At 41.8% G+C, this 14,022-nt stretch overlaps 1 protein-coding gene across 2 annotated transcripts in view; it reads left to right on the top strand.

The window, feature by feature from the left end:
* The window catches only part of MRE11 (MRE11 double strand break repair nuclease), a 295,853-nt gene extending 289,865 nt beyond the window's left edge, over window positions 1–5,988 (top strand). The window contains exon 20 of one of the 2 annotated variants that reach the window (XM_077298437.1): window positions 5,386–5,988. In XM_077298437.1, the coding sequence (XP_077154552.1) occupies window positions 5,386–5,439 (54 nt within the window). In that variant the 3' untranslated portion in view covers window positions 5,440–5,988. The remainder of the gene's footprint in view (window positions 1–5,385) is intronic. The other variant, XM_077298438.1, reaches the window with a different exon arrangement.
* Window positions 5,989–14,022: the final 8,034 nt, after the last annotated feature.

Raw genomic sequence — 14,022 nt, 5'->3', positions numbered from 1 at the left:
AAAAGACAGGAAAGCAGTACTATCTTTGTCAGTATAATTTTACATGGAGCAGTAGTATTTGTGCCAGCAATATTTACGGGAGCAGTAGTATCTGTGCCGGCAATATTTACGCGGAGCAGCAGTATCTGTGCCGGCAATATTTACGCGGAGCAGCAGTATCTGTGCCAGCATTATTTATAGTCCAAAACGGGAAAGAAGTTAGGCTGTGCTTACATCATTTACAACAAGAAACAGGGAGACACTACTGTCTGTGCCTAAAACATTAACAGAAAAACAGGGATGCAATACTGCCTGTGCCAACATTTTTTTGAGTGCGAGAGACATGGAATCGGTGCTGGCTGTGTCTACGTCATGTACAGGAAGAGACAGAGAGGCCGTACTATCTTTACTGGCATAATTTATAGGATGGTGGGACTGTCTGTGAATATGTTACTTATAGTGGAGCAGTGTCTATATTATCTGCAGTGTGAGACAGGAAGGAAGTACTGTTTTTGCCTACATCATTTACAGGGATAATGATGGCCCCCACATGCTGTACAGGGAGAGAGGGAAAAAAGTACTATCTGTGCTTACTCATTTACAGGTAATAGTGCTCTTTGTACCTACATATTGTACAAGCACTGTATATCATGTACAGGGAGACAGCTAGGCATACATTTGTAGGGAGGCGGCACTGTCTGCTCCATCATCTACAAAGGTAGCGAAACAGGGAAGCAGCACTATCTGTTTCTACATAATTTTCTATCCAAAGGAAATACTGATTGCTGTAAGGTAACCTCCTCATAACTATAAAAGTTGTCGGCCTCTACCTAATCTGCAGCCTGGTCCGCAACGCCAGCTATTAACATACAGCATTCTGCACTTGTGCCATGTGGATTTTGCTGTGTAAGCGATGTAGGCTTAGACCCAGCAGCGCACGATACAAATCTGATTTTCAGCCTCAGCTCACGGGAACTTAATTTCTTAACATTTTAAGTCATTTACAGATTCAGCAACACTGAGTCATGGAGATTTACATGGAGAGTGGTATTCTATCCGTATGCCCTGGCTGGATGGGACCCTTTATAATCTTCTAAGTTATGATTTGCAGGTTTGCTCTAGATGTGGCCATATTGGGATTTTATCTCATTTACCTTTAGAGCAGTGCAGCTGCAAAATATGCTGATTGTTCTACCTTCAGTATTGAAATGTACTGGGCCAATTGAAGGGCGAGTATTTCCCCATTGCCACCATGTCCCAGAGGACAGAACTAGGGATGAGTGAACGTGCTCTGCTAAGGCGTTATTCATGCTCGGGTGCTAACTGAGTGACTTCGGCGTTCTCGAAAAATATGTTTGAGTCCCCGCAGCTGCATGTCTCACGGCTGATCAAGAGCAGCAACACACACAGGGATTTCCTAACAAACAGGTTATCCCCGCAAGTGTTGCGGCTGTCAAACAGCCGTGAGACATGCAGCCGCGAGGACTCAAACATATTTTTCAAGCACGCTGAAGACATTCAGTTTTCATCCGAGCATGTTCACTCATCAGTAGACACCTTTTCCTGTACTGGATTCTATAAAGAGATATAACAAGTTTATCTTCTGGATTGGTGAAGAAGTAAACCAAAAAGAAAAGCCTCGCTAAAAATACCTTTTATTAATTAATTTTAAAACAAAACCAAGGTATGTCTCTATAGACTCATACTGAAAGGATCAGTGCAGAGTCAGGTAACCAATATTCTTAGCATCTATGTGTGAGCAACCGCTACTTCAGGTAACGCATAACATCAGATATAAATAGAGGGTTATAGGCCCATTAGTTCTTTGTCACAGGTTCTGGGGTAAAAATAGCTATGAAACCAGATCGACCTTAAAGGAGTGTGTAGCCTTATTCTCAAGCCCCCTCACACAATTTCTGTATGTAGTCACAGCAGGCTTCATATAATAAGGAAAATAGAAAAAAAATTGGTGTCCGGCTCAACAGGAGTGGATTTCCTTTTCTTTTTATTTTTCAAAAGAAAATATAGTGCATTCAAAAGAAAAATTTACATGGTCGACATGACGAAGTCGACGCGTTTCGACTGCACTAGGCAGTCTTACTCATGACTCATGACTGCCTAGTGCAGTGTTCCTCAACTCCAGTCCTCAAGACCCTCCAACAGGTCATGTTTTCAGGATTTCCTTAGTATTGCATAGGTGATGGAATTAATGCTTGAGCAGGTGATGAAATTATCACCTGTTCAATACTAAGGATATCCTGAAAACGTGACCTGTTGGTGGGTCTTGAGGACTGGAGTTGAGAAACACTGATCTAGTGCATTCGAAATGCTTCGACTTGGTCATGTCGACCATATAAATTTTTCTTTTGTATGCAATATATTTTCTTTTGAAAAAGAAAAAGAAAAGGAAATCCAGTCCTGTTGAGCCAGACTCCAATTTCTTTCTGTTTTCCTTGATGTGAAGGCAGGACGAGGCCGGGGTCTGAGCCCCAGGTGGATGAGCATAGAGCTACTGGGTGAGCTGGAATCAAGTTTCTATAATTCATATAATAAGATTATAAAAAGAGCATAAAGTGCATAAAGGAAAATTACCAATATTATTCATGTCACTTATGTTATATAAAGGCAGAATGCCCCAACCCGACGCATTTCTCCCCTCAATGCCGTGAGGGGTTCATCAGGGAAAGAGAAAGTAAGGGACTCAGAAAGGGCTCCGGCCAGATAGTGCAGATGTGTCCAATAGACCAATATTAATGTTCCTGGACTCCTACTCCTTTTGAGCATTCCTACCGGTCTAGAGCCGGAAGAGAACGCTCCAGATGAAAGTGCACCATAAATTACCTTACGACCCATTGTGGACCAAACTATGCCTTCCACGACTATAAGCGCCGGAAGTGAGACGCCGGCTGAAGATGACTGGATATTTAAAGTTTTTCGCCTCTCCTCCAGCAATATGCGTTCCAACACAGTCAGACGCTGGCTGAAGATAACCAGATATTACATTTACGTCTCACCCTGGAACGCATATCTAAAGAAGATCACCGGAAGCTCCGTAATGCCGCATGGAGCACATACTGCGTTTCACCATCAAAAGTGTATGATTGCAGCTAGAAACGTGTCTGCACTTCTGCTGCAGGTATGATGGTAGGTGTTTAGTAACTAATGTATACATCCCAATCCAAGAAAGTCAGCCGCCAAATACTATTAGGATATTTAGGCAAAGATCCTTGCCATGATCTCATAGTCAATACGCCTCATGAAATAATAAGTAAATAAAAAAAATGATGACTAGGCTGTTGTTGTTATTCCTGGAGGATTTAGAGGAAGTCCATTGTAAATACTTAGGGAAGCGACAAGTGATTTAAACACCAAAAGGGGTGTATATTCCATAATAGATGGTTACAAAGCTGTTAAACATCCAGTAGAAGATATTCATTTTGGTATGATCCCTTAGGGATCAATATACTGTAACGGGCTGGGTGGTGGAACCACTGTGCCAAAGCCCAAGGAAGACCTGAAGGGGTGTGACTAGGAGCCTCACCCCATCCGACCACGGACACACAGCAGCTAACGACACCGCAGTCCATAGAGAGACAAGGGAGGTGATCCAGGTGCTACTCTAGGACTGACCTTTGGTAGCGGGCGGCTGACCCTTAGGATCGGATAGCTGGAATGGCCCGGGGGAATGTCCAACACATGCAGGCAGGTGGAGACGGTGACAAGAACCGCAGGTGCAGACAGGACAGTCGGACGGAGAGATGAGCACTGATGGGTGCAGCTGGCTCAGCTATTGCCGGAGGTGAGGCGCAAACGTAATATCCAGTCATCTTCAGCTGGCATCTCACTTCCGGTGCCAATAGTGGTAGAACGCATAGTGCATTGCACAATGGGTCGCAAGGTAATTTCCGGTGCACTTGCACCTGGGGCGTTCTCTTCCGGCTCTAGACCGGCCGGAATGCTCAAAAAGGGAGTAATAGGAGTAGGAGTCCAGGGACATGAATATTGGACACATCTGCTCTATCTGGCAGGAGCCCTTTCTGAGCCCTTACTTTCTCTTCCCCTTTTGAACCCCTCACAGCATTGAGGGGAGAAACGCATCGGGCGGGGCATTCTGCCTTTATATTACATAAGTGACATGAATAATATTGGGATATTTTCCTTTATGCTCTTTTTATAATCTTATTATATGAAGTGAGGGGGCTTGAGAATAAGGCTGCTAACTCTTTTAAGGTTGATCTGGTATTATAGCTATTTTTACCCCAGAACCTGTGACAAAGGACTAAGGGGCCTATAACCCTCTCTCTATTTATATCTGATGTTATGCGTCATCTGAACTAGCGGTTGCTCACACCTAGATGCTAATTGAAGCAAGATAACGCATGAGAGGACTGGTAATCCCACCATTGTGTGGTCACATTTGGGTGTAACATTTTGAAGTCCCCATCATATGCCTTGCTGCGTTAGTGAAAAAAGAGATTCATTGAAAAACACCAAGAGAGCACGTATGCATCATTGTATTAAGCATGAGCAACACTGCAAAGACAGGCTTCAGGAGCATCTGGTATAGCACTAAGCACTATAAATGGGTGTTGGTGGTAGCTTTTGTGAAGGGATCCCTATCAGGGTCAGTTAGGGAAAGCCGACGAGGAGCGGGGGGCACCATAGCCGTTTTCCATAGGGTGCCAACCTCCGCTGGCAGGTAGGGGAATTGAGCATCAGCTTCTTCTCCCTAGATTTTCCTTTATTGTGAATACTAAACTATACAAGAATATTGGTTACCTGACTCTGCACTGATCCCTTCAGGATGGGTCTATAGAGACGTACGGTGGTTTTGTTTTAAAATTAATAAAATGTATTTTTTAGCTGGGTTTTTCTTTTTGGTTTACTACTTTGATTGGACCCTATTTATACATTTTTCTTTAGGTTGCTCTAGATCGGTGAAGAGCCAACCTACATGTTGGCTGATGAGCCAAATCTAAGACCATGACCCACAATGGAGTTTGATGAAGCATGCATGCACCACAGATACCTCCGTTACGGTGGGGCAGCGGTCGCTCATGCAAGCAACACACAACCAGGGCGCGCTGTACTTGCCGATCTACAGTAGTCTCATAGAGATTGGTATTGCACATGCTCCACCGCAATTGTCGGCTATTTCTGGCACTCCCATGAATAATGAATGCAACGACAGTGAGCACACTTAACTGCTGCATCATTCGAGCAGGACTCCGCATTCGGACCCCATTTCACCCTCAGCCATATCTAGAAGTTCTAGGATAGGTAATAACCTTTTCTCACCGGAATCCCCCTTTAAGTGACATCTTTGTAGTTATGGTGGCGAGTAGTAATCTTACAATGTTGTAAACTTGGAACAAAACCTTTTTTTTTTCTTCTCCTTTGTTCTAGGATGAGTTTGATCCCTTCAAGAACACTGCATCATCTAGAAGAAATCGACGGTAGATGTTATTAGCCATTTAGGCTGTCATCACATTCTTCCACTTTGTCAGCAGTAACGAGAGGCATCCGAGAATTATCCAACCTCCCACTTTGTTAGCAGTCGTTTGCCCTTTTCACTCTAGTATGCACTGCTATTATGACGGCAGCTTTGCCTTGACATGTATTGATCTTATGTCTGTAGTTGTCCAAGTCATCTCCTGACCATGACGCGTTAGTTATCTTCTCCGTTGTACTCATCTGCTAACAGAATTGTCCATGATCGGTTTTCAAATATAAATCTTTAGGAGTTTTTTCTTTACCTAATTTATGTGTTGCCGTCACAAGTTGAAGTTTACTTATTATTCTCCTGCTGTGCCTTATGTATTTCTGACTCATTATATCATATTGAGCTATCCGCTTTTCTCAAGCCCCCATGAGAAATAATATTTTAAGCATCCCCATCCTTCTACCATTATCAGGAAATAATGTCTAGAAGCTGCTAAACATAGACAATCGCTATGAAACTGGTAGTAGTCAATCATCAAGACTGACCACAGAATAAAAACTTCTAGTAAAAAAAAAATAAGACCTATAGAAGATAGGAGAAAAAGGAGCAAAACGATGACATCTGATAAAAATCAATACGTCAGTTTTATTAATTCATTAGGTAAAAAAAATGTGCATAAAAACATCACAACAGTACACACCAATATAATGCAGATAGCTTTGGTCACATGACCTTCATGCTTTTGACAGGCCAGTGTATACTATGTCTGTGTGGGGATTTGTGAGGGTGGGGACTTGGCTATCTGCATTATATTGGTGTGTACTGTTGTGATGTTTATATGTACATTTTTTTACCTAATGAATTAATAAAACTGATGTATTGATTTTTATCAGATGTCATCGTTTTCCTCCTTTTTCTCCTATTGTCTCTTGATACTGTTTGGAGCTGATTTAGTTTGGCTAGGGGTAGTGGACAGCTTACGTCACCCTCCCGGTCTTTAAGCATGTACGTGAGATTTCTGTTATCATGACCTATAGAAAATGTAGAATGATGGCTGACAATAGCCAAGACCTATAATAAATGTAGAATGATGGCTGACAACAACCAAGACCTAAATAGTTGTAGAAAGATGGCTGACAACACCTAAGACCTAAATAGATGTAGAATGATTGCTTACAATAGCCAAGACCTAAGTAGATGTAGAATGATGGCTGACAACAACCAAGACATGTAGAATGATGGCTGACAACAACCAAGTCCTAAATAGATGTAGAATGATGGCTGACAACACCTAAGACCTATAATAGATGTAGAATGATGGCTGGCAACAGCCAAGACCTAAATAGATGTAGAATGATGACTTACAATAGCCAAGACCTAATTAGATGTAGAATGATGGCTGACAACAACCAAGACCTAAATAGTTGTAGAATGATGACTGACAACAGCCAAGAACCATGATAGATGAAGAATGATGGCTGACAACACCTAAGACCCATAATAGATGTAGAATGATGGCTGACAACACCTATAATAGATGTAGAATGATGGCTGACAACACCTAAGACCTATAATAGATGTAGAATGATGGCTGACAACACCTAAGACCCATAGTAGATGTAGAATGATGGCCGACAACAACGAAGACCCATAATAGATGTAGAATAATGGCTGACAACAACCAAGACCTAAACAGTTGTAGAATGATGGCTGACAACAGCCAAGATGGTTAATAGCATCAGAATTCCCAACTGGCAATGATTGATAATAGTAGAGCTGATAGTTAACAGCCAGAACTTATAGATGCCGACCAGTTAAACCAAGAAAGGCTGTCAACCGCTAAAGATTTACTGGTTGACAAAATTCAAGACCATCTACAGCTTTCGCGCTGCTTGTTGAGTGTTCTATAGACTGACAGCAGCTGGGAAGCTCATTCTGGGCAATAGCAACCACTGACCAGAGCTTTTTTCTGCTTGGAGCAGAGCACTCCGAATAAAAGCTGATCAATGATTGTCTTGTTTCTCCATTACCAATGATCAGTTGTAATACACATGGACCTGGCATGTGCACACATTCTCCTGTAGCTCCAGAGATTACACAAATACTTTTCGAATAAAAGATCTATTGGTGTAATACATAACCACGGCAGGTCCTCCAGACGGAGATCATTTTAAGCCGTTCTTTTCCTTGCCTAATTAACTTCATTATTCTCCATATAATTCAGGGTTCTAGAGGTCAAACCTCCATCGATCACTATGTTATGGTTACACAGATAGGATGAAAATGCCTCTTTTAAGCAGTTAATTTTCACTTTAAAACCCAAATCACTTGTGACCATACCAAAGATAAAGATCCAATCACGAAGTTCTGTGAATGACTTCTGACTCCAGTTTGATGAGCTTTTGAAGTCACATCATCATGGCACTCTTGTAACGTCCCACTGGTTTATGGGTCATGCACTGACAAATGGAATCCAAAGGCGTAAATTCACTTATCGGTCCGTTCTACAATTGATTATACATAGAACCATGACACGTCACTATGGCAGTAGCTTAAATTCCTGCATTTCAATTTATATTACATTACGATAAAAGCTCCATTAGGAATGTAAGAATGTGTACAGTTCTACTGTCGCTTAGCAACTCGCTAAAAAATAATGGCTCATTAGCGCGCACTGTTAATAATTTTTACGCAAACGCCATAGATGTTGTTAAATACATTTTTCAAGAAGTACCAGCTTGTTGTTGGTTGCTGAGTATCAAACAACAAATTGTAAATGCTCTTGTAGGAAAGTTCCCCAATAATTTTCCTTTAAATGATGTTAAAAGAGGTCCAGCTTGAAAAAAAATCTTTAAAAATGGTTGAAATGGCCAGAAATACAGTGTACTAATATAGTTTAGTTATCAAAGGTGTTATCATCTCCAGATATCCATGCTGGTCAAGGCAGCTACATCTTTACCTTTATGTATGGGGAAGCTATATGCTGCTGATGTCAACCAACTGAAAAAGACAGCATGGCATCCAACTGAAAAGGACATCTGTATCCTGAGCCAATCGGTATCACTGATGAATGTCCTCAACAATGTTGATTGGATGAGAGCAGTTTACGACACTCTCCTCACAGTTCTCACTACTGTATTTTCCGGTTGATGCCAGGCATAGTCTATAACCCTCCAATATATTAGACATGCCCTTGCCAAATTATTGCGGAAGCCATAGAGGTCAATGAATACCACAAACAGGAATCACAATCAAACAATCCACTGAGTAAAACAGATGACCCCACTAATGAGAAAACACCTTCAAACTCTCAGCACAGTTAGTGTGCAGAGTTCACTGTATAAATGTAATCCTGTTTTACTTTTGATGTCGATGGTTTGATTGGCAGAGGTCTTCGGGGGTCTTCATTGATTGTCTCTTTGCTGTTCTCTTCTGAAATCCTGATCTAAGCATCTCTTCCCCATGCGTTTCGCAGAGGTTGACTTGACATACAACCAGTGACAGCTCAACGCTACCTGCTCGGAATGAAACTAGCTTAGTGCCTTTAAGATTGTGATGGCCGTGCTCATATAGAGAGAAGTAGTAAAAAGAAATTCTAGAAAAATCCTATAGAATTCTCCTTTTAAGAGGGGAAATGCTGATAGTTCAAGTTGCGTAATGCAGCCAAAGAGTTCAAAGACCCGCTAGTAAAATCAACATAAGAAAATTAGTAACTTGTTACATTTTATAAATTATCTTTATCTCGGGAGCTGCATTCACAATTCTGTTTGTTAATGTTAACGAGCTTGTTTACGGACACTTAACTAACAGCCTATCTGAACTCCTAGAATGCAGGGAACAGTATGCGTTTTCCTACATCAGATTACTGTACAGTGTCGGTTGTAATAAACCCATTCCTATAACGCAAATCACCTGAGCAAACTTCGTCCAGACATTGAGCCAGCAAGGACGTCTGGAACTCTGAAGCATGCAGAATGCTGCTCTGAAGTACACTGTAACCCTAGGTCAGTACTACATAAACTGTTTATTTGCAAGGTTCCTCATCTTTTTATCTGTGTTGAAGTTGACCATGCTTACAAGTAGATCCTCACCCTCAGATGGTGGGACGGCACAGCAGAGAAAGTCTGCCAAACCGTCTGGTTAAACTATTATCTCACATACGGTTCACAACACCAGTTTTCTCAGAGATCAGCCGTCACATCGGTATCGGTATTTCTCCTTTGAAATAAATGAGAGACACGAAAGCCTGTCAAGACTCAGACTCATCCAACGTCCGCCGGTGCCAATGGAGAGGTGGCATCTCTGGTGCAGGCTTCCTTCTATTCAACAAACACCTGGGCCACCATAAACGTGACTCCTATGATAAAAATTTAGTCTGAAAATGGGGCAGAATTTTGTGTAAAGGTTGCCAAAAACTGGAGTTCTCTCTGTTTGGGGCATTACCTTACGGCTCCTAGTGGGCAGGGCTTAAAGATCTGTATTTGACCAACCAATATGTCAGTAAAACAATTGAGTCCATCACAAATACTTAGTTCTGGATATTTTAAACAGTTGCTGAAAATACTTTTTCTTCCAGCACAGTGGTGCTGAGCGTTTATTCTATTATTTCCTCCAAGTAACTTCACAATGTATTCCTCGTGGTTGTGCTCGGAGGCATAGTCAATAAAATCGACAGTTTGCAGAGACCTCGGATACGTGACTCATTCTGATTCAATGGGCTACGGAAATGTCATTACATGTGATTTTGTTATTTCTGTAATTTTTATAATACATTACTTTTTTTCTCTTTATGTCATGGTGACCTGCTGCTCTTGTTTCAGCGCTCCTGTTATGTGAGTAATGAAGAGACTGAGGGAGGGGAAATTTTTTGATTGTCGAAATGTAAATGATTTGTCATAATAAAGGTTTGTTTTATTATTGTTCTTTATCGTGTTTGCGTCTTCCCTTATACATGGCCTTGCTGAAACTGTAGCTGATTCAGGAACCGTGATGAAGCTAATAATAGTTAATGAGCATGGTAACCATATGGACATGGGGCTAAATTAAGACAAAATGGGCACATATTTAGCTCTGTATCATCAGATTTCTATAGATGTGGCAGGAAAGCAGGGAGGTAAGGTCCTGGATGGTAGATATGTGTCAGTAATGTAAGCTGTACTAGTAACGCTAGTCTACTGAGAGGATTATTTGTGACTGGATTTTGCATCTGGGTTTTTTGAGTTACCAAAAGAACCTGGCTGGGAAAAGTTGACCCTATTATCCAATCTGGGGTTTACAGCAGCTGGGTTAGCTCAGCAGTGTGGAGTGAATGGCAGAGCTGACCTGCTGGTTAGTCTGCTCTGCAAAGAGAGGTGTTTGTTTAGTGAACACGTTTTATATAAATGTGAACTGCTGCTGCGAATACCAAAGTTGGTGAGACTGCTACATTTATGCTGTTTCATTCTGCCTGTAGAAAAGGACACTTTATGTAATCCATTGATACTGAAGGAAGGCTGCTTTCGTTTTGGAGCTGTAAAGTTTATAATGGACAATGAACTACATGATGTTTTGATATAAAACCCTGCGTCATGTGAATCCACGCCATAGATCTGAGTGGGGTATCTGTTTCCTAAAACTAGATGGCACAGATTAGGTTCACAACTTATGCAATGTTCTACATTGAGCACTGTGTCGGGGTTTTCAGAATACCCCCAAAAAAACAAGATTCTGACCGAGCCTTGATGTAGCCATTCTCCATTAGGAAGGCCCTCTATGCCTGCAGTGTCTGTTTTTGTTGGAAGTGCACAACAATGTGACAAGCTGTGTTTTGGTCCAAGCCTAAAAAAAGATGAAAACTGCCAGGACAGAAACCGGATGGAGTCTATAGTCAGTTCTTCATCTCCATAATAGAGAGTAGCTCCAGTGGGGGCTGTGTTGGAGTTTCCATCAGAATCTTATTTTTAGGGTATTGCAATGGAAACCTTGACGTACTGCTCAATGTAGAACACTGCATGAGTGTGAACCTAGCCTTAGAGTATTATCCTGAGGTTCTGGATTTCAGTAAGACCCCAATGTAGTGTATATGGGATAGGGGATAAGTTCTTGAACCCTGGGAGTTTCAGCAGTCAAACCCATAGGTTATCCCCTATCCTATCGCGTCGGGTTTTACAAATTCCCCTAAGTGTCTCAGTGGCATCATCTCCCTAATCCTTTCAGGGCTGGTTGAACACCCCATTTGTCTGAATGTTAGGACAGTACTGTGCACAGATACCGTTTATTTAGACTCTGTCAGTCTCCATCTTCTGCTGTTGCTACTGTGTCCTCAGACTTCTATGATTCTGCAAGTAGCACCACATCTTCACAGGACCAACCAGTTAACCCTTCGGCGGCAGTAAGCACAGTCAGCCTAGAGGTAGGCAGTAAGTGCCTGTAAGTTCTTAGCCTTAAGGAAAAATAAGCAACGTCCCAGATAACCCCTTCAAGGTAATAACTTATTTCTAAATTTAGTGTAGCATTAAGGCAATTTTTACCAGAGAACTTTGTTCCCAGCCCAAGCATAGATCAACAAGAAGTAGATACCTACAGTACACGTACATGAGAATGACTATGACACAGTTGGCATCCATTGTGTTTTGAAATCTACCTGCTGACTCTTTAGAGGATTATGCTCCCACTCTTTTCCACCCCCATGTTTTACATTTTTACTTTGCTTGTACAGCTTAACTTTTACGTATGAGAAGTCATTATTTTTCCTGATGTATGTATTTCAAAAACAGGTGACTTTCCCCAATGTGGTCATTTTTATAAAATTCCTATAATTTATTATCCCAGATCCCATTTTCTCCACAAGTAGTGGTCTGTGTCAGCAGCTGTCTGGCTGACATTGTGTTGTGTAATTGCTATCATTCGGTTACCAAACTTTCCCTGCTGAAAATAGAAAAGTCTCCAAATCCTCATTCTCACTCCCGGATGACTTCCCATTACTGTTCCCTTCCTGTCGTACATGACCGTTTCTGATGAAACCAACCTCAAGATTCAATTACGCTATATCTTTCCTCCGCTCACCTACAAGATATCTAACATGCACACTCCTTTATAGTGAATGGAGTAAACTAATCTGTGTGGTTGGAGTTCCTATCGCTGATTACAGAGCAAAGGCTGTGAAGTGTAGAATTTCTAACTTCATCCAAGTTTTCGGAAGAGCTTGAACTTTCTTAACCCCTTAAGCCCCGAGGGTGGTTTGCACGTTAATGACCGGGCCAATTTTTGCAATTCTGACCACTGTCCCTTTATGAGGTTATAACTCTGGAACGCTTCAACGGATCTTGGCGATTCTGACATTGTTTTCTCGTGACATATTGTACTTCATGTTAGTGGTAAAATTTATTCGATATAACTTGCATTTATTTGAGAAAAAAAAAGAAATTTGGCGAAAATATTGAAAATTTCGCAATTTTCCAACTTTGAATTTTTATGCCCTTAAATCACAGAAATATGTCAAGCAAAATACTTAATAAGTAACATTTCCCATGTAAGCCAAAAAAGAGAAAAAGCACCAGAAGAACCAAATAAAGTAAATAGGACTTTATTAAAAAACATTAAAAGGAAACAATAATAATACAAACGGGAACGTGACAAGGTAAGCCAATGATCACCAAACCAAGGCAGTAAGGATCCAACAGGTGAGGATACACATTGAGGACTAATTTGTGCAAAGCATATATGGTGTGCTGCTTTGTCCGGTATACACACATGACAGGTCAGCCACTGAGAGTGCAAGGGTATATAAAGAGTTAAAGTGCTTCAGTGCAAGAGTATATAACACCTAAACATGCACTACAGGGCCGAAAAGATAGAGATAAATATCAATAAATCATAGTACCTGAAGGGAGAACCACACTGCCTGGAGCCCCAACGCGCGTTTCGGCGCGGTGCCTTCTTCCGGCACAGACAAGGATAAAGGAAAATATACACAACGCCGCAGACACTCAGGAATACACTATAAATGTGCAGGTCAAAATAAACACAAATATAGCAAGGAGTAAATAAGACGAAGGAAAATACACCACCAGCAACGAATCTCCAACTACCAGCTCTCCACACCAGACCGAAGTCTGACGTCTGACCACCTCCTGCACAAATACCTGAGCAGGCAAAGACACAAAGTGCGACATTTTAGAAAAACGATCAACAATCACCAAGATGACCGTGTTTCCAGCTGATGAGGGCAAATCAGTGATGAAATCCATGGAGATTTCTGTCCATGGCTTACTAGGTACCTCAAGAGGAAGTATTGTGCCAACAGGATGGGAGCAGGGCGTCTTAGCCCTAGCGCACGTGGTACAAGCTGACACATATGAGACCACGTCCTGTCGGATCTTGGGCCACCGAAACCGACGTGACACCAACTCCCAAGGTACCTCTAACCCCTGGGTGACCAGCCAGGACAGCATCATGATGCTCCGCCAAAACCTTTAGGCGGAGATGAAGCGGAACAAAAGATTTGTTGACGGGAAGCTCAGATGTTACCTCCTCCTGAGCCTCGGCAATCTCAGCCTCAACCTCGGTAGTGAGAGCCGAAACCACAACACCCTTTTGGAGGATGGGTACTGGATCCTCCT

Source organism: Ranitomeya variabilis, chromosome 3 (assembly GCF_051348905.1).
Source record: "Ranitomeya variabilis isolate aRanVar5 chromosome 3, aRanVar5.hap1, whole genome shotgun sequence".
Lineage (NCBI taxonomy): Eukaryota > Metazoa > Chordata > Amphibia > Anura > Dendrobatidae > Ranitomeya > Ranitomeya variabilis.
This window is presented reverse-complemented; position numbering and strand designations above follow the sequence as displayed.